The 22,698-nt window shown below is 68.6% G+C and overlaps 2 protein-coding genes across 6 annotated transcripts; one reads left to right on the top strand and one right to left on the bottom strand.

Annotated features, from left to right (window-relative positions):
- The first annotated feature begins 580 nt into the window (after nt 1-580).
- Nucleotides 581-3,021, top strand: TSSC4 (tumor suppressing subtransferable candidate 4). 2 transcript variants are annotated; one of them, XM_032358197.1, is made up of 2 exons: nt 581-930; nt 1,535-3,021. In XM_032358197.1, exon 2 carries the CDS (start codon nt 1,831-1,833, stop codon nt 2,800-2,802), a length of 972 nt encoding a protein of 323 aa, XP_032214088.1. In that variant the 5' UTR covers nt 581-930; nt 1,535-1,830; the 3' UTR covers nt 2,803-3,021. The 2 variants fall into 2 exon arrangements, with proteins under 2 accessions (XP_032214088.1, XP_032214089.1); XM_032358198.1 differs by lacking the exon at nt 581-930 and having other exon boundaries at nt 1,742-1,774; nt 1,807-3,021.
- An 852-nt stretch (nt 3,022-3,873) lies between these two features.
- On the bottom strand, nt 3,874-19,590 carry TRPM5 (transient receptor potential cation channel subfamily M member 5). Of its 4 annotated transcripts, none has more exons than XM_032358195.1 (26): nt 19,170-19,590; nt 18,226-18,294; nt 17,831-17,957; nt 17,012-17,192; nt 16,256-16,422; nt 15,325-15,508; nt 14,221-14,285; nt 13,861-14,052; nt 13,396-13,498; nt 13,160-13,278; nt 12,477-12,800; nt 12,262-12,402; nt 12,065-12,188; nt 11,575-11,720; nt 11,116-11,228; nt 10,824-10,916; nt 10,467-10,725; nt 10,217-10,335; nt 9,899-10,031; nt 9,626-9,800; nt 6,541-6,694; nt 6,004-6,185; nt 5,632-5,764; nt 5,081-5,153; nt 4,732-4,786; nt 3,874-4,368 (listed from the first exon to the last, which is right to left on the bottom strand). In XM_032358195.1, the coding sequence occupies exons 3-26, from the start codon at nt 17,945-17,947 to the stop codon at nt 4,259-4,261; spliced, it is 3,462 nt and encodes a 1,153-aa protein (XP_032214086.1). In that variant the 5' UTR covers nt 17,948-17,957; nt 18,226-18,294; nt 19,170-19,590; the 3' UTR covers nt 3,874-4,258. The 4 variants fall into 4 exon arrangements, with proteins under 4 accessions (XP_032214086.1, XP_032214087.1, XP_032214084.1 ...); XM_032358196.1 differs by having other exon boundaries at nt 3,874-4,365; XM_032358193.1 differs by having other exon boundaries at nt 3,874-4,786.
- Nucleotides 19,591-22,698: the final 3,108 nt, after the last annotated feature.

The following is a 22,698-nucleotide window of genomic DNA, read 5'->3' as shown; positions in this document are numbered from 1 at the left end:
AGAAAAGCGAGGACGCATGCGCAGGGGCCACGCTGCCCGACGGGCCTTGGGAGTGGCGCCCCAGTGCCTTGTGGGAGATGTAGTTCCCCAAGTGCGGACGCCGCGGGCTGGGCCGGCGGAGGACTCGGTTTCCCAGAAGGCGGAGCGCAGCTCAAGATGGAGCCGGCCAGGCCGCGGCGGTCCGGTAGGTTGCGGCGGGGGAGTCCGGCGCTGACCAGCAGCCGCGCCCCCGGGAGGTCGCTGTCCGCATCCTTGCCCCGCCCGGAGCCGCCCCCGTAGTGCGGCGCGTCTCCGGCCCCTCGTGGGCTGGGCCCTGGGACCCCGAGGCTTGTGAAGCCCGGACCCTGTCCGGCCCAGGCCCCCGACCGAGCGGAGGAGGCCGGGGGCGCGCGTCCGAGCGCTGCCGCGGGGGCGCCGGTGGTTCCGCCTGCCGGGACGGGGCTCCGGCCGCCGAGCTCCCGAAGCTCGCGGAGAGCCCCAGGAGACGCTCCCGATGGCTGCTCCTGCCATGGGGATGGCACAAGGCGCTGCCCCCTCGCCCCCCCGGCGCGCCCCCGCTCCGGCTGCTGCTTCTGGTCGCGGCGGCCTTCCCGGCGGCGCGGACCGCAGGGGCGCGACTTCGGCGAGCAGGGGGCTGGCTGCAGCTCCGGCTTTGCTCGCGGCGTGCTGCGCGGCCGGCCCATGGTCGCTCCCTCCCTAGAACACGTGGGGTGCGCCCGTTCCCTCTGGAGGTGCTCCCTCGCTTGGGGACTCGCGACCCAGAGCACTGGCGGTCTCGTCTGTGTTTGGTCAGCTGCGGGGCACCCGCGGCCGCGCCTGGCCCACCTGCCGGGTCCTTCGTGGGCGCTCCGCAGCGGGTCACCCTGGGCCAGGGCGGCTTGGTGGATGGATGGGTGAGGCCTGGCTGTCCCCTGAGCCCGGAAATACAAGGTGCAAGGTGCCCGCTTGGTCACACTTGGGCACTAAGCGAGCGTTGGTCCCACTTCTGTGCTCTGCTGGGAGAGGGGAGGTGTGTGCACGCTTGGGGAAAAGTGCCACCGGAGGCTGCTGCAGGGCCTGCCTCTGCCCACCAAGGGTGCCCCGGGTGGCCACTGACACCCCGCTTCGCTGTGGGCCTGACCCTCAGACACCAAGGACTCAGCTGCGGACGCCCATGGAACTTCCGGGGCCTCTCCCAGCCATCAGGAGCCGCCCTCCTTGCCTTGGACCAGGCAGGTGGCCCAGTCTTTGTGCAGTCTTTGGGGCGTGCCACGCGCCACGCTGAGCCTACCTGCTCGAGGGGGGTGGCAGCGCAGAGCACAGGCTGCTGTTGCCGTGGGCCGAGCCCTGGCTGGCTGCCTCTTGCCACAGCCCCACCCTCCAGCAGGCCCCTAGATGGGGGTCCGAGCCTTGACCGGAGCCATCGTTACAAAGGATCTGCTCTGGGCCTGGCCTCTGTCTGGGCTTCATAAACCCAGGACCACCCGTTGGGGTTGTGGCACATTTCTGAACCTTTTCAAGAGTCTGATCTGATGCTCGGCTTCTCCCACCTCAGCCCGCTACAGCTGAGCCGCTGGACGGCGCCGGGACCGAGGCCACCACGCCTTTGCAGCACTTCCAAGCCCACCGGCCCTCCAGTGTCCGCACAGGCCGCGTCAGACGAGGGAGGTGAGAGGCCGTCAGGGGGCGGGGGTCTCTGTCCCCTGCTCTGCAGGACGCAGTTCTTTCTGTGGGTCCCACCGCCGGCCCAAGGACAGTGGGTCTACAGGAGGGACCTATCGGGAGTGCCTGCGAGTCTCCGACACGGACTTCTGGGGCGGTCTGGTCTGGGTGTGGTGTGCCCTGGGACACATGTCTGAGGCAGGGGCAGGAGAGCCCCTGGAAGCCCAGCAAGGGACAGAGGTCTGCGCTCTGCCTGCGGACACCGCGTCTCTCAGCGACTCAGACTCTGATGTCAGCCTGCCTGCTGGTGCTGAGATGGAGGCTCTGTCCCCGGGGGTGCGACCTGCGGAGGCTCAGGGGGACTCAGACCCCGATGAGGCCTCTTTGTCTGCGAGGGGCCTCCACACGGCCGCGGTGCAGCCGTTCCAGCTGAGGGGCATGAGCTCTACCTTCTCCTGGCGCAGCCGCAACATCTTTGACTGCCTGGAGGGCACGAGCAGTCAGGTGCTGCCCTCCGTGGAGCAGACTGACGCGGGTGACGACGGGGACTTCCCACGGCCGCCGGCACCCGCAAGCCGGCCTCCAGGAGAGGACCCGGGCAGGGCCAGTCAGAGCCCTGCTCCTCCGAAGTTGCCTCCCGTCCCTGACTATGTGGCCCACCCTGAGCGCTGGACCAAGTACAGCCTGGAAAATGTGGCGGAGGTCAGCGAGCAGAGCAACCGGGCTGCTGCTCTGGCCTTCCTGGGCTCCCCGAGCCTGGCTGCCCCCAGCGACCGTGTGTCCTCTTTCAACCAGGATGCCTCTAGCTGCGGGGAGGGAAGAGTCATCTTCACCAAACCTGCCCGAGCTGGCGAGGCCAGGCCTGAGAGGAAGAGGGCCCTGAAGAAGGCAGGAGGGCCCGGGAACCCGGGCGCCCCAGGGGGCGAGGGCTCCGTGGAGCTGGCCCACCTGGCCGGGCCTGGGAGCCCGGAGGCTGAGGACTGGAACAGCCCCCATGGGGGCCTTCAGGAAGTGGACATGCTGCAGGGGGCCGCCCACCCCAGTTCAGCGGCCGGGCCCCCCGTGGCGGAGACCGTTGGCTTCCATGGCAGCAGGAAGCGGAACAGAGAACATTTCCGGAGCAAGCAGAGCAGCCCTGAGGCCGCAGGTGCCGAGATCTGAGAAGAGGCCGAAGGCAGCGAAGGCCGCCGGCCGCTTGCGGTTGGGGGGGGCCTGGGGCTCCGGCCCCTCGGGAAGGAGCCAGCGGGCCGCCAGGAGGCGGCGGCGGCATCCTGGGCTGGAGCTCCAGGTAGCGGTGTCTGAAGCAGTGCTCGCCGGTGGACGGCAGAAGCCCTGGCCCGCCGAGTCCCTGTGGGGCAGCAGTAAAGGTTTTGGACTTTCCTTCGGCTTCGGGCCTTGTGGCGGTTCTCAGGTCAGGACCAGCATGGCTGGGCCGTGTTTGCCCCCCACTGCCCCCACACGCCCTGTTCTCTCGTTCGATCCTCCCTAACTTAGTGTCTGGGGGACATGGAGGCTTTTTAAATCGACGCCCAGGTCTAAAGTAGGAGGTGAAGAAGACCCTGGGCACCTCCAGGGCTGAGCTCGATCCCAGCTGGCCAGCCTCTACTAGCTGGGCTAGGGCAAGGAATCTAGAGGAGATGAGTCCCTACGAGGCCAGCATGTGAGTGGGGGCAGGGCCCCTCCATGGCCTTGGCCACTCTTGCCCCTTGGCTCTGGCCCGCCCAGGGCGAGTGTGATCATGGCCAGTGTCCTGGGACCACATCACCAGAGCGACTGAGCTGTGGGCAGGGGCGCTGCTGGTATGGCTGGGCTCAGCGGCGGGGGAAGGAGCACAGACCCCTGAGGGCATTGGGTGGCAGACTGGGACAAGTGTGTACCCTCTGTGCCTGGTGGCAGGACGTAGCAGAGACTGGCTGGTCTGCTGTCCCAGCCCCAGGCCTCGGAGGGCAGGAGAGGACCGACGCAGCTAGCCACTCACCCTAGCTAGGGCCGGCACAGGAGCCTGGACCCCCAGCCCATAGGCAGGTAAACCCCACCCCCACCCCCTCTAAACCTTTACTGACTGGGGGTGGGTGTGTTCTCTTAGGAGAAAGCAGTCTTGGGGGCAGGGGTGGGTCCCCCTGGGGCCGTGGCCCAGGCCGGACATAGTGCAGCGCTTGCTGTGTGAGCACGTGAGGGTGTGTGGGATTCAGGGCCAACACGCAGAGTCAAAACTCCCTCCAGGTCCAAAAGGGCAAGAGGTTCCAGCCGCTAGTGTTTCCAAGAAATGAATTTTAACAGGTGATACGGGTTGGGTACGAGATAGGTGCGGACCCTGTGTTGTGGCCCACCAGAGCAGACCGGGCGGTTGTGCATGGGGGCCCCCAGGGCTCCCCCAGTCTGGGAGAGGGCCCACCGTCCAGCCCCGTGCTTCCATGTGGAGAGTGGTCCCGGGCAAGGAGCCAGGCAGGGCGAGGAGTGGCTGCTTCTGACAAGGCCACGAAAGCCAGAGCCCACTGAGGGCTCTAGCGGAGGCGGGGGGTAGGTTCGGTGTGTCTCTGGGGCCTGGGGTGGCCTGCCTGCCCATCACGGTCGGGGCACTGGGAGGTGGGCCCCGTGTGCAGATGCTCCGAGTGCCTCAGGTGTCTGAGAGCCGCTGGCCAGCCTCTGGGCACTCGCTGCTGTCTGCAGCCCCACGGCGGTCAGCACAGGCTTGCTGGCGCCCACCTTTAGAGGTCTGCGAGTCTGCTGAGAAAGGAAGACCCCTCAGCTGCTGGGTGCCCGGTCCCAGGGAAGGGAGAGGGGATCACGCACACCACACAAGCACAGGAGCCGGTGAGCCTGGCCAGGAGGGGGCTGGGGGTGTTGTGGAGGGCGGCTGCCAGGCGGAGCCTCCAGGGTCCACGTGGCCACACTCTAATGTCTGGCTGAGCTGGCGGCTTCGGCAGAGGGCTCCTGCCCTGCCCTGAAGACCGTTACCAGCCAAGGGCCATCGGGGGCCTGGGCCAGTCCCCTCCCGGGACAGGAAGACAGGTAGCGGGGCACCGTGTGACTCTCCTCCACCTGTGGCCCCGCCAGCCTGTGCCCTGCCCTCCGCGGACACACACTTACTCCAGCTGGCGCCGCTCTGGGCTATGGAGGACAGGAGCACCGTGCAGTAGTCGACCTGGGGGAGGGAGAGGCGTCCGGGGCAGCCCGTGGGCCCTGCCACCCCGTGGGCCTCCCCTCCCGTAGCCGTGGGAACAGGTGTGAGGGCAGGGTTCCCCCGTGCAGGGTGCACAGTGAGGGGGTCTGAAGCACGGGATCCCCTCCAGGGAGGGCACGCCGTCCCCAAAGTCCCCTATGGAAGCAGGTACAGGGACTGTGCCCCCGGGGCCCGGCCCTGCCCTGCCTGGGTGCTGGGGTGCAGGGCTGAGGGGGAGGGTCCCCCGTCAGAAGAGCGCGAGGCCCGCCTGCCTACCTGGGACTCCAAGCGCTTGATGCGTCTTTCTTGCTCCCTCAGCCCCCCGAGGTGCTGGGCTACGGAGTCCACCCTGCGACAGAAACCGCTGTGCACGGGGCGCCCCGCAGCGGGGGACCCCGTCCTCCCGTCCCCAACCACCCAGGCCTTTTGAGGAGGTTTGGGGTCACTGAGGCCTCACTGGTGGGGTGGTCTGCCTTTGCCAGCATCTCCACATCTGGCTGTGGGGCCCTCCTGCCCTCCCTGGGCTCTCCAGGGGGCTGAGCGGCTGCCAGCGAGAGCGGGGGTCGCGGGCAGGCGGGAGCTGTGAGCCTGAAGGGATGTTGGGACGGAGCGTTTTGGGGGGCCCAGAGCAAAGAGGACACCAGCTTTATCGGCCCCTCTGCCCCTCTCAGCTTCAGCCTCCCCAGCTCAGAACTGACTGGCGGGCGTGGGCCACTCCTGCTCTCGGTGCGGAGGTCCCGGAGGGGCTCTTAGACCCCTGGCCACCTCGGGGGGGACGGGGCCTTTGGTCTCCAGGTGGGGGTGGGGGGCTCGGGGCGCCCACGCACCTGTGGGCGGTTTTGCGCAGCACCTCCTCCTTGCTGCCCTTCCTCTGCTTCTCCAGCTTGCTCAGGTAGTTCTCCTTCTGCACCGCCTCCCACGTGGCCATCTTCTGGTCCAGGGGCTCCGGCAGGTCTCTCCCTGGGACGGCCACACGCTCGGCTGCAGCCAGGGGCGCCGCGGGGCCAGGGGAGCCCCGCCACAGGAGCCCTGGCACCCGCGGGGCCCGCCCTCTATTCCCCCCCACCCAAGTCACTGCCCACAGGCCCTGGGTGTGAGGGGGAGGAAGGGGATGGGCTCAGCCTGCGCCGGCCGGCCCGGGCCCGGACGGGGGCTCAGCCTGCGCCGGCCGCCCCCCTGCACGTGGTGCGGGGCCTCACCCAGGTGCGCCCGCTTCTGCTCGGCCCCCTTCCGGAGCAGCCTCTTGAGCAGCAGGCTCAGGTGGCTGAGGACGATGAGGGGCGGCGCCAGGGCGGGGCGCTGGTGGTACTCCACGATGAGGTGGTAGCGCTGGAACTTCCAGAACGTGTCCGCGTTGCCCTGCACCACCTGGAACGTGTAGCTGTGGGGCCAGCGTGTGGGCGCGGAGCGCGTGCGGCCCCGGGTCCTCCGCTCGGGCCCCTGCCCAGCCCCAGCCCTCGTCGCCCCCGGCCGTGCCCGCTCCCGCGTTCTCTGTGCGGGCTGCGTCTGGAACGGGGGCGCACACGTGGGTCTTCACCAACCCCTCTGCTCTCCTGGACGCTGCGGACCTGCCCCCGGAGCCTCCCTCCCCCGCGCCTGCCGTTCACTGCACCCCTCCTCGGGGCCCTGCGCACCCGCTGTCCAGGCCCCAGCCCCTGGGGGGGGGGCGGCGCAGAGAGGCCCCCGCAGCCCCCGGTCTGCAGCCCCGAGTGCAGGGAGCTCAGGGATCAGGCCACCTGAACATGGCGATCAGCAGGTTCATGAGCAGCACGTTGGTGACCAGCAGGAAGGTGACCAGCAGGAGGATGACCAGCCAGTTGGCGTAGAGGTTGGGGCAGGAGGGGGAGCCCTCCTCCAGCAGGGGGTGCAGCGAGCAGTTCACACGGGCTTCTGAAACACAAGCGCACGGCGGGGCTGCCTGGACCCACAGCCTCCGGCCTTGAGAGCTTCGTCCTCCCGTGGAGCCCGCCCGGGGGGAGGCTGCTGGCGGGGGCCAGCCAGCCTGGCTGGCCCGGGGTTTGCTGGCGGGGCACTGAGAGTTCCTGCATAGGACGCTGGTCCCACTCGCCCACCTCGTCCTGACTGGTCATCACAGCCGGGGCCTGGGCGATGGGGTACAGAAGACCCAAGTTTGTGCGGGTAGATGTGTGCTTCCCCCCCCCCCCCACCACCAGGGGCTCAGAGCTGGTGTGGAGAGAGCTAGCCAAGGTGAGGGGTGGTCGGTCTTCCCTGCAGGACTTATCAGGGCCTTCGTAGCACTGAGGCCTGTCCCATGGCACCCAGCCGGGGAGGCAAGTCTGCACCATCTCCATTCTTCATCGGGCTGCACCTTCCTTGATCCTGATTGCCACAGGCAGTGTGGACACAGCACCTCTGGGCCATGCCAGCTCACAGAACGTTCTCGGGGCAGTGGGAGTGAGTGCGTGATCTGGGAGCAGGCAGGCATGCCCCGGGGGGCCCGAGGGTCACAGCGCCAGCCCCTCACCAGCCAGCACCCCGCCCTCATGGGAGGCACGGGAGGAAGGAGCAGAGCCTGAGTGCACGGGCCACGGCTGCGCCGGGTGCTTGCCACATCTTCTTTGGGAGGGGGCTTGTGGCCTTGTATGTGCACGTGCCCCGTGGCCACGTGGGTACTGCCCCCGCCTGCATGCTGGACTGTTCCCACAGCTGCCCCCTGGCTCTCTGTGCTGTGTGTCCCCGGTCTCTGTCTACGTGCATGTACCTGTGTCCCCACACTGTGCGTACGTGTCGGGTGGGTGGGGCCTGTCTTCACGCGTCTGTGGCTCCCTCCCTGGGGGTCTGTCTCCCAATTTCCCGAGTGAGTTTTTGTGCCAGGCCAGGCCAGTGAGCTGCTGAGTGTGCAGAAGGGCGTGGCCAAGCAGCCTCCTCCCAGCCCTGGCCCACAGGCCTGCTGGGGGCTGAGTCACACCCCTTGTCTCTCCCCTGGGCACCCAGGCTCCGAAGCAGTGAGACTCCCATGTCTCCCAAAGGTGCCACCAGGCCAGGCTGGAAATTAAATTGTCCCTGGGAGTGGGGGCACCTGGATGGCTCAGAGGGTTAAAGCCTCTGCCTTCGGCTCAGGTCATGATCCCAGGCTCCTGGGATCAAGCCCCGCATCGGGCTCCCTGCTCGGCGGGAAGCCTGTTTCCTCCTCTCTCTGCCTGCCCCCTGCTTGTGACCTCTGTCTGTCAAATAAATACATAAATAAATGATCTTAAATTGTCCCTGGGACTGAAGCTAGACTGAAGTCAGCCCTGCAGCTTCCTCCTGGTGCGTGGGCCCAGGATGGGGCAGGTGGCCCTTTGGCCCCAGGCCCATAGGCTACATGTTAGAGACTCAGTTTCCCCACCAGCGACCCCCTCCCCGTGGTGGGGTTACCCAGAGGCCTGAGCAGACAGGAAGCCCAGTCCCAGGAGGGGAAGGGTCCTGCCCGGGGCCCGGAGGGAGCCGACTCAGGCCTGGCCCTGCTGACGGGCTTTGTGCTATAGCACTCTGTCCCCGAGGCAGCCCGGGGGCTGGGACCCCCTCAGGAAGGCCTGCGCTCCATCTGCCCTCTCTGGATAGCCCTGGGCTCCTGGGGAACTGGGGTCGTGACCCCACCATACACCACTGATCCCCAACACCAGCGTGAAGATGGGGCCCTCCAAGTGACCCAGTGTCTCCCGCCTCTCAAGGGCCCCACAGGACAGGGTGACCAGGGGCCATACGGGGAGGGAGGCAGGGTCTGCTGAAACTAAGGGACTGGAACAAACACCGAAGGGTCACCGGGGCAGGCCCCACAGGCCCAGGGAATGGCCTCCGGCACACCCCATTTAGCCAATCCCCACGGCGGCAGCGCCCCTGCCCATCCTGGTGGCCTGTGTTGGCATCACTCACGCTCTCACCCCGTTGACAAACCGGTACCATGTGGTGGGCACGCTGACCGCGCCTCAGTAGCTTCAGGGGTCGGGGCAGGCCTGAGACCTGGTGCGCTGGTGACTGCCCTGGGGCCTGGGTCGCCCTGGTCCCGCCCCGGCTGAGCGAACGGGCCCTCCGCGGGCCCTCACACGGGCCCCTGGCGCTGGCTCCCCTTCCTTGAGGGGCCAGTTCCCTCTCCTCACCAAATCCCAGCCACCTCTGGGGCCTGCACAGGTGTCCCTGTCCCCCACGCCAGGGCTTCCCTGAACCTGTGCCCACCCAGCGCCCCATGGAGGAGCAGCTCCCTCTCGCACACTACCCACTGTCCTGGGAGATCCTGGGAACCTCCAACAAGGGCCAGCTGGGGACACCTGACGGCAGGTGAGGCGCACTGGGCTGTGTCCCCGGGAGCGGCAAGGACGCTGTCCGGATCGGCCTCATGGCAGAGGGGCCTTGCCAGCAGGCGGGCCCAGGACCCAGCACGGGGCCTCAGGACGATGGGCGGGGGACAGAGAGGCCCGCTGCCCAGCAGGGCCGCCCGGGGTGGGTAGAGGCGTCCGTGCACGGACCAGCCCGTGATGGTTCGGGACGGACTAGGATGGGCCTGCCCACTTTGCTGCCTCCTCGTACCTCAGTTCCTAGCCCGGTGCCCCAAATCCTGCGTCCCTGTGACAAAAAGAAATCTGCCTGGAGCTGCCCCTGGGCTGTGGGTCCTGGGGGCCAGCCTCAGGGACGTCTCCCATCTCGGCTAACTCCTGCCTAGGGCCTCACGTGACCCCCGAAAGGCTCCTCTCAAGGGCCCCACGTCCAGGGTGTTGTAAAAGGAGACTTGGTAGACCAGACCCCATCCTGCTGCACCCCAAAGGGGGCGTGTCCTTGCCGCGCACTCAGAGGCGCTGCCCCTCCCCCAGGCTGTGCGCTAACCGTCCATCTCGTCCAGCGGGATTTGCCCGAAGATCTGCAGGTAGGGCCGGTAGAGCACGCGGCGGAAGACCCACTCCAGGCGCCCGTCGTGGGGGTGCAGCAGCGCCTGCGTGGTCACGCCGTAGGCCACAAGCCACACGCTCAGGAAGAAGAGGAAGAAGAAGACGTCCTTTATCTCCAGGGGGGGAGCGGAGAGGTTAGTGGTCGCCCTCTGGGGCTTCAGTCTCAGCCGCCCCGGGAGCCAGGGCAGCCCAGGTACGGCCAGGGGCTCACCATGCGCTCCACGATGATGATCTTGGGGCCCAGCTGCTTGTGGACGGCAAAGATGTGGATGAGTCGGAGCGTGAACACCATGAAGTCGACGGCCAGGACCGTGCGGCCCGCCTCGAACATCGAGGGCACCATCCTGGGGGAGGGGTTGGGTTGGAAGGGCTGCTAGTGCCCCGAGAGAGGAAGGAGCTTCCTCTAGGACGCAGCACGGGCGCCAGGGACAAGCCGGAACTTCTGAGCCCTTTCCTGGTTTCATCCTACAGGCGACCTTGCCCACTGGCCCACCCGAGGTGGCCCGTTAGGCCTCTGAGCCCCACAGACCTGCAGGCGACACCAACAATGAACAGAAAGATGGCCACCATGTCACACTTGTTCCAGTTATTGTCCACGTAGAGCGCGAACTTTTTCACCAGATGTGTGTCCTCGTCCGTGAAGAATCCCTAGCGGAGGGGCAGACAGTCCGCTGACGGCTCACTGGAGACAGCCCTGCCCAGCCCAGGCTGGGGCTGTGGGGATCAGGGCTCAGCCTGGAGCTGGGACCGGGGCTCAGTGGGCTCGGCCCACCACTAACCTGCCGGATCTCTTCCAGCACCAGTGTAAAGACCCAGAAGTACAGGGTGACCTCAGGCCCAGACGGCCCCTGAGGAGGTGGCCTGAAGTCGACCAGCAGGACGTAGGCGAACAGGAACAGGAATGCAAAGTACATGACCACGTTCCCCAGGAACACGGTCACGGGCGCGCCCCAAAACATGCGCCAGCGCGTGAGCAGGAAGGCAGCACGGGGACCTGGGTGTCCCTGAGCCCTTGGTGTCTCGGCCAACTCCTCTGGCCTGCAGCACAGGAAGACCACAGCCGGCGGTGAGGCAGGCGGCCGGGTGCCCCACGGAATGAGTGCCGCCCCCTGGCCAGCCCGCCCCGCGGCCCGTACCCACTGCCCGGATGGCAGAGCAGGCTCTTCTCCGTGTCCAGACTGTCCAGTTCCTGCAGGCCCTCGGGGCCCGTCCTCAGCGGGGCCTCCTCACTGCAAGCACAGGGGACCCTCAGGGCCTGCGGCAAGGGCACCAGCTAGCAAAGGAAGTGCTGAATGCACTGAGAAGGTCTGCACACAGCAGGACCCACAGAGATGCTGGACGCGGGGAGCTGGTGAGATGCGGTACCCTCAAAGCCCACCCTCTGCCACCAGTGTCTGGCAAAGTGGCGGCCGCCTGCCCCCAACACACCTGAAGGTGATGAAGTTGGTATAGATGAGGGCTGGGCAGAGGAAGGCACACAGCAGCCGTAGGATGGGCGTGCCCGACGCCATGTCCCCCCACCAGATCTTGGTCAGGAAAGCCTGAAACGAAGGCACCGCCATGGTCCCCCACCCCACACCGTGGCCCATGCTGTGCCCAGCACCAGGTGCGCCCTCCCAGGCTCCGCCAAAGCCTCGCCCTGCACCCCGGGGGCAGATCCTTCACGGGGTGAGGCGAGACCAGGTTTAGGGGTGCGGGAGAGCCACACGGAGGAGGCGGCCCCTCTGCTGAGACCCACAGCGGACAAAGGGCCGGCCCGGGGCAGAGAGAAGGAAGCCAGGCAGGTGCCTTCTAGGAACAGGGCTGCCTGTCCTGCGCCCCTGGCCCGTGACCAGGACTTGGGGAGCGGAGGCAGGCGAGGCCAATCCCCCAAAGCCAGGCGCTCACCTGCACCCCGTCATGGGCAAAGAAGGCCTTGGTGTCGGCCTCGGTGGCCAGGTGCAGACAGGTGGCCCTGCTCCAGCCGCGGTTTCTGCGCACCAGCAGCGCGAACGCGCGGTCCTCACTGTTGCCGTAGCACTCCGAGAAGAGGCCTGCGCAGGGACCCCGGCCACTGGCCGCCGCTCCTCCTGGGCCCCGAGCTGCGCCTACCTCCCCACAGGGACTCTGACCGTGCCCGCCTGCCCTGCCCTCCCCACCCCCCGTCGGCACCCCGCGTGCCCCGACCGAGTGGCCGCAGGACCCGGGGTGTGCCCAAGGCCACCGCTGAGAACCCCCCGTCCCTCTGTGAGAATGAACGTTAGGGTCCACCTCCCCACTAAGAGGAGGCTCTGAGGTGGCCCTGGGCCCCCGCCCCGCGCGCCCCCCGCCCCACGCGCCCCCCGCCCCGCGCGCGCCCACCCCACGGGCTGCGTCGCTGCCCGCGGCCGGTGCTCACCCAGGGCCAGCTGCTCGTACTTGGCCTCCCTCACCGGGCGGCGCACCCCCGCCCCCGCCTCCAGGTGCGACATCTCTCTGAGGATCTTGCAGGCGGCCAGAGCAGCGGCCACCCCCTCCTGGCCCTAGGAGGCAGGGTGTGAGGCGGCCGGTATCCCCGCCCCTCCCCGGCCCCCCAGGAGCCCGGGGCCAACCCACCATGGCCCAGAAGTAGGTGGCCATCTCGTGGCGGTTCTGCAGCACGGCCCAGAGGAACAGATCCCGCCAGGGGTTCTCACTCCTCCGGTTCAGATCCAGCGGCCACTTCCGGCCCTCAGGCCGCCTGGCCGGTCCCCGCTCCTGGACAACAGGCCGGTCAGCCTCCTGGGGACCCCTCCCGGCCCTCCCGGCCTCCCGGCCACCGGCCCGCTCACCTCCTGGTAGAGCCCGCGACAGGCGTCGTGCAGGAAGTCCTTGAGCAGGCGGGAGACGTCGTGCAGGGAGAAGGCAGGCAGGCCCGTGGGCGGCTCGCGGGCCTGCTGGGCGCCCAGGCCGGCCAGGGTCAGCCGGCCCTCCTCGTGCTTGCGCTGCAGCAGGTCGAACAGCAGGCTCTTGGGGGGCGTGGAGCGGTACAGCTGCTGCAGCCGCCCGTACGTCAGGAAGTCCCCCACGTCGGCGCCATTGTCCACGAAGAGACGCACGAACTCGGGCTTGTCACTCACCAGCGCGTCCATCATCACCTCCTCCAGGTCACAGGACTGGGGCCGTCACGGGACATGCCCAGGGGGTGACGCGGAGACGGGCAGAGTGAGTGGGAGCCAGTGTGCAGGGAGCCCCCCAGTTCAGCACCCCAGCCTGTCCCTCCGAGCCAGCTCCGGGCCACCAGGGGCCACAAGTCCCGGGGCATCCGGCAGGCCCGTCCTCCCTGGGGGCCATGTGCGGGGAGCCCCAGCAGGTGCCCTGGCCTCCCCGCCCCACCCCTGGCCACAGCGGGCAGGAAGGAACCTGCCAGGAACCCTAGGGAACACCGTCCGCCCCCAGGCCCTCCACAGAGTCCCCGCCCTGGGTCGGCCAGAAACGGGGCTCGGGAGGCATCAGCTGGCCGACGGGCGGGCACCTTCCACTCCACGTCCCCGTTGAAGATCTCGCTCCTGGCGATGTCCACGCGGTCCCAGGCCACGGCCAGCTTGAGCTCGTCCAGGTAGTCCTGCGCCTCCTGGCTGTGGCTCTTGCAGGCTTGGACAGAGTGGGCGGGGCATGAGGGGCGAACCTAGGGGTCCCTAGGGGCCAGGCGCAGAGCCAGGGGCGGTGGGACACAGCGGCGGTCACCCCACACCCGCCCAGGCCTCTCACCTTTCACCAGCGCTTTAAGGATGACCGTGTCCAGCTCCTCGGTGCCCTCCTGCTCGAAGTCGTGCACGGTGAGCAGGTGCGGGTGGCAGGTGATGTTCTGTAGCTGGGACACCAGGACAAGGGCCCTGAGGTGGCCCTGGGGGCGGGGATGCGCCGGTGGACAGGCACAGGCTGGGCACCCGGCATGTGAGGCGGGTCTCAGTGAGCAGGCCAGCGTGCCCGGGGCACGGGGGCAGCATCACCCCAGCCCGGGGGGCCCACTCCGAGCTCCCTTGCTCCAGGGCCCGAGGCTGAGCCAGCTGGGAGGCTTTGTGGGGAGACGGAGGACGCTGGGGCCCTGCGCGTGGGGCGGGGGCACAGAGGCACCCGGAGGATTAGTCCCAGCTCTGCCGTGCCTGGGAACAGGGGATGGGACAGGGAGGGGGGCCTCGGCCTTCGGGTCCCACGTCCCTGGGAGGCGCCTACCAGCTCGGTCCAGTGTACGATGTCTTCCCAGCGGAAGTGTTCGCCCGGAAACTTCTCTTTAAACTGCTTCTCGGCCACCTGGGGCACCAGGAGGTGGGGCTGGTTCATCAAGGCGGCCAGCACGTCCGCGACGCCTCCTGAGCCTGCCAGGACCAGCCACGGGGCGGCGTGCTCCACGGCCCTGGAGATCCTCTGGGGCGGCAAGGTCGGGGAGCAGACCCCGCGTCAGCCTGGGCGCCCTCCTTGGCCCGTGTGCCGGACATGTCCTGTCCCAGGACGGACAGGGTCCTGCCGGCAGCCACGGCCAGTCGGGGGGGCTCCCGCTGGGCCCTCGCTGGGCACCCCCCTCCCTGGCCCTACCTCCAGGGTGCTGGGGTCACCATTGACCAGCAGACAGAGGACAGGGATCTCGATGCTGCCAGTGCCTGCAGACAGAGCACCGTGAGGTCCGCCCTGGCGCCCAGGCATGTGGTCGGGGGGCTTGCACCTCCCTGTGGGGTGGCCACGTGCTCAGACCACCAACCCCCGACGTTTTCTGAGCAAACGCCAGCCCAGAGGCTGTTTCTAGCCAAGTGTGGGCTCCGGGGTGCATACCGCACACACCAGCCCCTCCGCCTGGGGACTGCTATGGCCCCTCACGGCCATTTCCACAGAAAGGAACATCTGTGAAGTCAGAAGTTCAGTCCCCGGCTGCACCGGCCACAGTTAGGTGCCCAGCGTCTAACCCCGTCGCGGCAGCAAGCTCTCCCGCCGCTCCGCAGACCCTTGGAGGCCCCAGAAGCAAACAAAGAGGTGAAGGAGGGGCCTCGGCCAGTTCCGTCCCCATATAAACCGGAAACGAGGTGTCAGCGTGTGAGGTGGCTGGTGCTGCCGCCAGGCGCCCTGAGCGGCCTCGGGATGGAAGCCGGCGGCCGGGTCGGGGTGTGTGGGCCGTGCAGACGTCAGCGCCCAGGAGCCCCGACCCCCCCCGGGTTTCAGCATGGCTGGGGTTGTGACAAGCTCCCCGCTAGCGCACACTCCAGGTTGCTTACGAGCATCAAGCAGAGCATGGAGCATCGTAAGCAAACACGGGGGCTGCCAGGACCGGGAATCGCCTTCACACCCAACGAGCGGCCGGCGCTCAGGGAACACCGCCCTCTGGTGTCGGCGTACCTCGCGCCGGTGCAGGGAAACGGGCTCTCAAAACCCGCAGATCCGTTTTCCTCCCAAAGCCCGGAGCCCACGGGAAGAGCTTGTGGCCGGGGCCGCCCGTGCAAACACACCCGCAAGTGCTCCGCCGCCCCGTGGGGGGAGTCGCTGCCCGACGGCTCCGCTCCCCACACGCCCGCGGCTTCCCCTGCCCGACGGCTCACAGCCCAGCCTCCGCACCTGGCCGGCCCTCGCCTTCAGCCTGGAAGCCCCACCTGCCCACCTGGTCGTCCTTCCGGCCCCGCCCACGCGCTGTGCCCCGGGGGCAGGCCTCACCCCCGTAGCCGGTCCTCTGCTCCGAAATGTGCTTCTCCAGCTTGAGCCTCAGCTCCGTCAGCCCGTCCCCCTTCCCGGACGGCCCGGGCTCCACCAGGATGAAGTGCGCCTGGTTGTTGTCCAGGGAGCAGAGGGGGCCCCGGCCGCTGCCCTCGTCCGCGGGGTAGTGGACAGGGCTGTGCTCCTGAAACGCAGCCCCGCACGCAGCATGAGGCCTGGGCCAGGTCTGCTCTGCGGGACCTGCTCCCACCCCAGCCAGGGGGCGGCCGCGAGGCTGGTGCCGGGCCGAGGCGGGGTGGGGTGGGGGGCACCCCGGGGGCCGGGGGCCATCAGGAATGGTCCTCCCGATGGAACCAGGGCGGGAGAAAGCTCCCCTCACTCCCCGGCCCTGCCTTAGACAGACCCTGGGCTGGGAGCCGAGGCCGCTCGCCCCGGGCTTGCCCAGACGTGCTGGTGACCGTCTGGGCCTCGGTCCTGGTCCCGGGCAGAGGGTGGGTCTGCGCTGGCTGAGGGCCTGGAGGACCCCTCCCCACGCTATTCCCTGGCCAATGCTGCCACCTGCTGGCCGTGTGCAGGCCCCCCTCCCCCCTCCCCTCCTCTTGACCTCCTCCCTTCTCCCCTCCCATAGCTTCCCCTCAGTGTCCCAAGCCTTCAGGGTGCCCGCCGCCCCCCCCCCCCCGCCCCCAGACCCTGAGGGCAGAGGCTGCTCTGTCCACGGCAGGCCTGGTACACGAGGGCCTCAGGAGACGTTTGCCAAATAACCAATGGGCAGCGGATGGGGGGATGTGGTCAGCCTTTGAGACGGCACGGGTGGCCTCCTCGGCAGACACCCCTCCCACTGGGGCGAGGGGTACTCGCGGGCCATGGGCTCCTCCCTGCCCCCCAGGTCCACCTTGCCCAGCCGCCCTGACGGTCCAAGACAGACGCTCACCTGGGCATTGTCCAGAAGCTGACGATGCAGGACGCGGCCCAGCGAGGCAAGGCCAATGGCCACCACGCGGGCCCGGGTGGACGTGCTGGCCAGCGAGTGGTCACGCACGGCCTGTCCGACGTACCGGGCAAGGCCCACGCGAAGCGCGCTGGTCAGGATCCAGGCCCCTGCGGCATGCGGCTCAGTGTGCCTGCGCCCCCTCCCCGCCCCGGTCCTCCCCTGCCCGTGGGCAGGCCCGCGTCCCCAGACCCATGGGAGCCGCATGGGACCGGGCCCCTGGGGGCCCCCTGGACAGCAGGCCACGGCTCTGCCCTGTGGCCTGCACGGGGGACCAGAGCCTGGAGGGTTTCTCCAAATTAGGAAGCGCTCTGCCTGGTGAGGTCTGTCAGCCTCTGCAGCGAGGGAGCTCGGAAACCCCTGGACCTTGGGCAGGGTCTCCGCAGGCTCAGGCGGCCTGAGCAGGAAGCCCGATAAGCTGGTTCTGACCTAGTCCAGCCAGACTGCCCCCCCGAGGGAGGCGGAGAGGGTGGTGGGGGCCCACCCGCAGACATGGGGTCCCACTGTCATCCCTGAGGTGTCTTGCCGAGGCCCACAGGGTGCCCCTGCAGCTCCTGAAGGAGGCCCCGGCCCCCAGGGGGGCACCTCGGCCGCAGCCCTCCTCCTGAGGAGCTGCTCTCACCTTGGGCTGCACAGAGGAAGCCACACGGGCCCATGGGCTGGGGCGCTCCCCGCTCAGGGGCTCTGGGGGAGCCTCACCTGTGCTCTGGGCCGCCTTCACCAGCCCCTTACGCAGGACGTCCCGCAGCCAGGACTTCATGGCGAACGGACGCTCCTCGCCCACCAGGGACACCACGAGGTTGGGGGCAGGCAGGTGCCACTCAGCCAGCAGGAGGTTGAAGAGCTCAGAGGGGGCCACGTCGCTGGGCACCTTCACAAACTGTGGGGCAGGATGACCACAGCCTCAGGATGCTGGGGTGGGTGCCGGGTGGGGGTGCTGGACCTGGGGGCACTGCACTGGGGGCACTGGGCTCAGGGACATGGCACAGAGTGCTGGGCACTGGGTGCTAGCATGGGGGCACTGGCTTTGGGGGTCCTGGGCATTGGGGCACTGGGTGTGGGGTGCTGGGCACAAGGGCACTGGTGGGCACTGGCACAGGGGCCATGTGGGTGCTGGCCCTGAGGAGAGAGGCTAATACCCTTTAGGGCAGGGTGGCTGTAAGAAGCCAGGGCTCAGCCGGGTCCTGCCTTGACCTGCCCGCGCCGCAGGCAGCACTGACTCCCATCTGGGCCTTGCTTTCTTCTCCTTGGGGGGGACGTGTGGAGAGAGGAGGGGTCCTGGCTGTGCGTGTGGGGGTGGGAGACGGGGGCCAGAGGTCACGGGCAGCTCTGCACCCTGCCTCCCCTGGGGGCTCTGAACCCAGCCCTGAGAGCACGCGGGCCCTGCGCGGCCCGGGGCGCTCCATGTTCAGGGGAGGCCCTGGGAGCTCAGGGGTGGCAGCAGGCACTCGGTGGTCTGGTCGGGCCCCCAAGGCGTGAGGGCGCAGTGGCGGTGTGCGCAGGACGGCAGCCCCTTACCTTGCCTCGCTTCTTCCCAGACCCTCCAAATTCGATCTCGCCCCGGCACAGGCCAGACCCCGAGCCTGACGCAACCATCCTGGGGCCCCCGGGACAGCTGCCCCCGGCCTCCGGCATGAGGACCGCTCTGCAGGGACAGAGCCAACCCATGAGGGCAGGAGAGGCAAACCGTGCCCCCCCTCCCCGGTTCCCGTGACGGCAGAGATCAGGGGCCACAGCCGCCTCTGCGACAGGGCCCTCCCCAGCCGCCAGCCTGGCCTAGAACCCCACCGTGAGGTTCACAAGGCCTTTCACACTCGGCTTCAGTTGCAGGAGACTCCCACACCCCACCCCTTCCCAGAAGACAAGGGGACGCATCCTGGTCCCTCTACCTGGCTCCCCAGCCTGCTGCTCACCCTGCCCTGGGGCGCCTCGGGCCGGCCACTCCAGTCACCACTCCGGCAGAGGCTTTGCTGGGGGGCGTCCTAGAAACCCAGAACGTCCTATGGGCTTCAGGACACGCAGCTCACCCACCCCACACCCCCACCGGGCCCAGGATGGGGATGGACATCTTGGCTGTGCCTGGGCAGGGAGGGGGGCCAGCTGGTAAGGTCAGCTGGTGCCCACAGCTCAGAAGCAGAGGCCTGAGGGGGCCCGGGGAAGACTGAGTGGATGTGGGGGAGGGACAGACCACCGTCCTTGCCTGGAGGTCCGGAGGGGAAGGCACCCTGCCTCGGGCTCTTCCCACCCAGTTCCTGCCCTGCCCCGGGCCCACAGCCAGGCTCCGAGCCCAGCGTTGCTCCTCGGACGCTCTCCAGCAGCTCACTGGGCGCACAGGGCTGGGGCTCCACGACCGGCCCAGGGAGCAAGGAGCTGGCTCCCAAGGGCCTGCCTGGCTGGGGCACCCCCAGGTCTCCCCAACCCGCCAGCCCCCACCTCCCAGCCTCCTGGCTCCAGCCGATTTTCTCGGCCGATTTGGGGTGGGGAGTTAGCCTGCAGGACAGGGGTCTCCCCAGAGCCCAGGGCCCTGCATTCTGGAACAGCCAAGCGGCCTTGCCCCCCTCCACCCCGTGAAGCCCGGTCTCCCCACCATCTCGGCTGCCCAGCCACAGCTCCAGACCCCCTCCCTCTGAGCCAGTTTCCCAGCTTCTCGGGGCACCCGCTGCCCCCCCGACATGTCCTTCAGTGAAACCCCTTCCCGTGGCAGCTCCCCCGTCGGCCCACCCTGAGTTTGTTAGAGGGGGGCCACCTGTGTTCACGGTCGGGGGCGCGACCCTGCCTGCACGACAGGGACCTGCACCCCCACGGCCCACTCCGCTGGGCCCCCAGACGGACACATCCAAGTCCCAACTCCCGGCACCTGTGGATGGGGCGTCTCGTGGAATGAGTCGAGGTCGTTGGGGCGGCTCCTAACTCAGGCACCGGTGTCCTCGCAAGGAAGGGGTAGAAACCCACGTGAACTCACAGGCAGAGGCCGGGGCAATGCGCCCCAAGCCCAGGACCGCCTGGAGCCCCGGAAGCCGGGAGAGGAGAGGCAGGACCCCCAGCTGCTCTTGGAGAGGTTGCGGTCCCGGGAGGTGACGCACAGTGCTGGGTCCTGTGTGAGGCCGTCCGGGACACTCCTGCAGCCACCAGCCCAGAGGGCCGAGGAGGAACTGAGGTGGACAGGCTTGCTGGTGCCCCCCCAGGCTCCCCGCAGACCCCAGGCCAGAGTGAGCTCCCCCCACTCCCCCCTGCATCCAGGCCTGGCTCCCGGGTAGGATGCAAATCCTCCTGGCTCCCCTCCCGGAGAAGGAAACTGGGCGGGATTTGAATGTGGCTTTTCCAAGCTGGTGACTGTTTACCAGGAGGTGGGGACCTGGACAAGGCCTGGGTGTGTCTGGGCAGCGACAAGGCCCAGGCCAGGGCCCGTGGGAGGGGGGACAGGGCATTTCCAACAAAGTCCCGCAGATAGGGTGGCTCAGAGCCCTTGGCTCCCGGCTCCAGAAGTCCCACATCAAGGTGTCAGGGGCCCCTCCCTGCCCCTCTGGCTCCTGGGGCTCCAGGTGTCCCCGGGCAGTGGTCCCCGGGGCCCCAGTCTCTGTTTCCGTCCCTCCGTGGCCTTTCCTGTGTCTCTCTGTCCAAACGTCCCTCATCGCGTGGGGACACTGGTCGACGGATAGGGCCCACTGTCCCCACCCTGACCTCATCTTCACCAGTGACGCCTGTGAAGACGGCATCCCCTGATCGGTCCCGTTCTGGGGTTCTGGGGACATTCCTCTACCCACGGTCCAGGTGGGGAGAGTGTGTGGCTCACTGGGGGCGAGGGGCAGGACAGGGACCGCGGGGCTGCTGTCTGGGACCAGCCCGCCCGCCCTCCCACCGGCCCAGGACCTGTCAGGCCAGCTGCCTAGTCTGGTCCCTTCTGGCCATATGGACATGCTGCGAGCAGGAGGCATACAGTGGGGTGTGGGGGGGCTGGGGGTTTGGGGCCCGGGGCCCAGTACTCAGGCTGGCTGGTCGGGGGTGGGGCCTGGCAGGGATGGCAGGGGTGGCCGCTGGCCTTCCTCATCTGACTCTGGGCCTCTGGCCTCACTGACGGGACATGGGGTTCCGAGCAGGAGTGGGGGCCGCCAACCTCATCATCCAACCGCCACCCCTCACCCCCCCATCCAGCCTGGGGACAGGGTGGGGGGAGCATTTGGGCGTGGTGCCAGGCGCTGGGGGCGCTGGGGGCGCTGGGGCGGCACGTTGCCCGAGGCCAGGCAAATGGGCCCGGTGGGCAGGGCATGCAAATAGGCAGGATTTGCATGAGCAGGTGTCTGGGGCTTCAATGCCCTCCTTGTTCCTGGGGTGGGGGGAGTCAAGGGAGCCGCGGTGGGAGCCTGTCTAACCCCTGGGTGGAATCCTGTCCCACATCCTGATCGGGGAAATGGAGGCAAAATCTCCAGTCCTGTCCGCAGAAGTAGCGGAGGCTCTCGCGTGGGGGGCGGACAGCCGTCAGGGAAGCGGCCCCAGCGCGGACGCAGCCAGGCAGCTGGGCCCCGGGAGCCCGCTCCAGCTCCTCCCCACGCTGTGGGACCTCGGGCAGGCCCCTCAGCCTCTCTGGGCCCTTCTCTTCCTCCAGGAGACGCAGGGGGAGAGCAGCAGGGAGAAGGCCCCAACCAGTCCCGCACCACGCTCTGTAGGCCAGAGGGCAGCACGGTGGCCCCTGTCCCCGTGTGAGGATGCGGGTCTCGCTGGGACAGGCGTGGAGGGCGCGGAGCCGGGAGAGGGCAGTGCGGAGGGGCTGCCTTGGAGCCCCCACCTCCTCTCCTGGTGGTTTGGGCAGACCGGGACCCCAGGCCTTGGGGCCATCCCTCCTCCCCAGACTCCCCCCGAGCGCTGGCTGTGGGCCAGGGGCAGAGGGGCCTCCCCTTCCCAAAGGCCCTGCCTCACCCACAGAGGCCGTCCCGCCACAGCCCCGGGAAGGCAGGGTTCCCTCCAGACCCAGTGACTAAAACAGGAGTCAAGGAGGTGGCCAGAGCCCGTCCCTCCCACAGCACCCACCGCCCCACCTGGGAGCAGGGGACCCCTCCACCGGCTCCCACCTGGAGGCGGGCAGCCCGGGGCACCTACCTGCCGGCCCTGTTCCCGGCGCCCTGACACGTGGCTGCTCCCAGCGAGCAGAGTGAGGGCGGCCCACCACACGGACACCCCCCCGCCGGCTCCCTGCTCCTCCCCTCCCTGCCCTGCAGCCCTGGCACCTGGGCAGCCAATGCCATGATCAGCACGGGCACCACCTGATCAGGGCACGGCAGACCCACAGGCCTGCTGTGCCCAAAGCCGCCGGCTCAGAGGGCCAGCCTCTCGGGCCTCTGGGTTCCCACAGGGGCCTCCCGTAGGGCCGCCAGGCGGCCTCACTGGCTGTCTCCTGCTCCATGTGTGGCCCGGGGCTGGGTCCGGCCAAGCCACACGGACGTCCCTCAGTTTCTCTCTCCAGCCAGCAGGCACGGCTGACCCTGGGGCGCGGGGTCCTACAGGCGACCCCCGCTGAGCATTCTCAGGCAGGCCAGGCGGGGTGTGTGGGGTGCTGTCGGGAATCCCAGAACCCGGGGCTCGCGCCCTGAGCATCCTTCAGGCTCTTGAACCACTCTGGGCCTCAGTTTCTCTGAAAAGCGGGTCCCCGAATAGTCCAGCTTCCGGAACTGCTGGGTCACACCCGGCCACAGAGCCCAGATGACCCTCGTGTAGGCCCCTCCTCAGACCGCCTCCCCGGGGATCCTTCTGGAGCTCCGGGAGGACTGGGGGACGGCCTCAGGCCCTGCCCTCTGGGACTCCTACGGCCACCAGAGGGCGCCCCAGGACCGCGAGCGCCGTCAGGATGGCAGAGGTGGTCTCCGTGGCCAGCTTTGCCCTTGGACGGGAGGGCTCAGACCAGCGCCTGTGGCGCAGCCTGCAGCTTTGCCGGGAGCCCACCCAGCGGGTAGAGGGGTTTTCTGAGACCTCTTGGGAAATAAGGGGACCCAGGCACGTGGAACCCACAAGCCCTCGGGGCCTCAGGGTCCATGGACCAGACTCTGAACAGGCCGTGTGCAGAGGGCCAGATCGCGGCCCTGGTAAGGCAGGCGGCTGGGGGCTCTGCAGGGCCAGTCCCCACCTCCGAAGGACCAGCCTGGGCTCACACCCCCTCACCCCTGCAGCCTGGGGAACCCTGCTGGGAACCCTGCAGGTGCCGGGGAGGGTGCAGAGTGAGGGGGTCTCCCCAGACTCTCCAGCCTGTGGGGCAGGGCAGTCTTGGGCCCCTCCCTTCCTCCGTTCCTGTCCTGCGCCTCTGCCTCCGCCTCCTGGACGCGCCTCCCCAGCCACCCCCAGCCCAGTACCAGCCCGCGCTCCTCTCCTGCCTACAAGCCTCCATGGCTCCCTATTGT

The sequence above is a fragment of the Mustela erminea genome, chromosome 9 (assembly GCF_009829155.1).
Source record: "Mustela erminea isolate mMusErm1 chromosome 9, mMusErm1.Pri, whole genome shotgun sequence".
Lineage (NCBI taxonomy): Eukaryota > Metazoa > Chordata > Mammalia > Carnivora > Mustelidae > Mustela > Mustela erminea.
Note: the sequence above shows the minus strand (reverse complement) of the source record. Positions and strands in the feature narration are given on the sequence as shown.

Excerpts from the sequence above, each read along its gene's own strand:
- TRPM5 (XM_032358193.1), bottom strand. The coding sequence starts at position 17,947 with ATGCCGGAGGCCGGGGGCAGCTGTCCCGGGGGCCCCAGGATGGTTGCG. Across the intron at positions 6,695-9,625 it reads CCCGCTGGACGAGATGGACG|AAGCCCGTGTGAACTGCTCG; the intron begins GTTAGCGCACAG and ends CTTGTGTTTCAG. Across the intron at positions 5,765-6,003 it reads GCAGAAGCGGGCGCACCTGG|GGAGAGACCTGCCGGAGCCC; the intron begins GTGAGGCCCCGC and ends TGGCCGTCCCAG.
- TSSC4 (XM_032358197.1), top strand. The coding sequence starts at position 1,831 with ATGTCTGAGGCAGGGGCAGGAGAGCCCCTGGAAGCCCAGCAAGGGACA.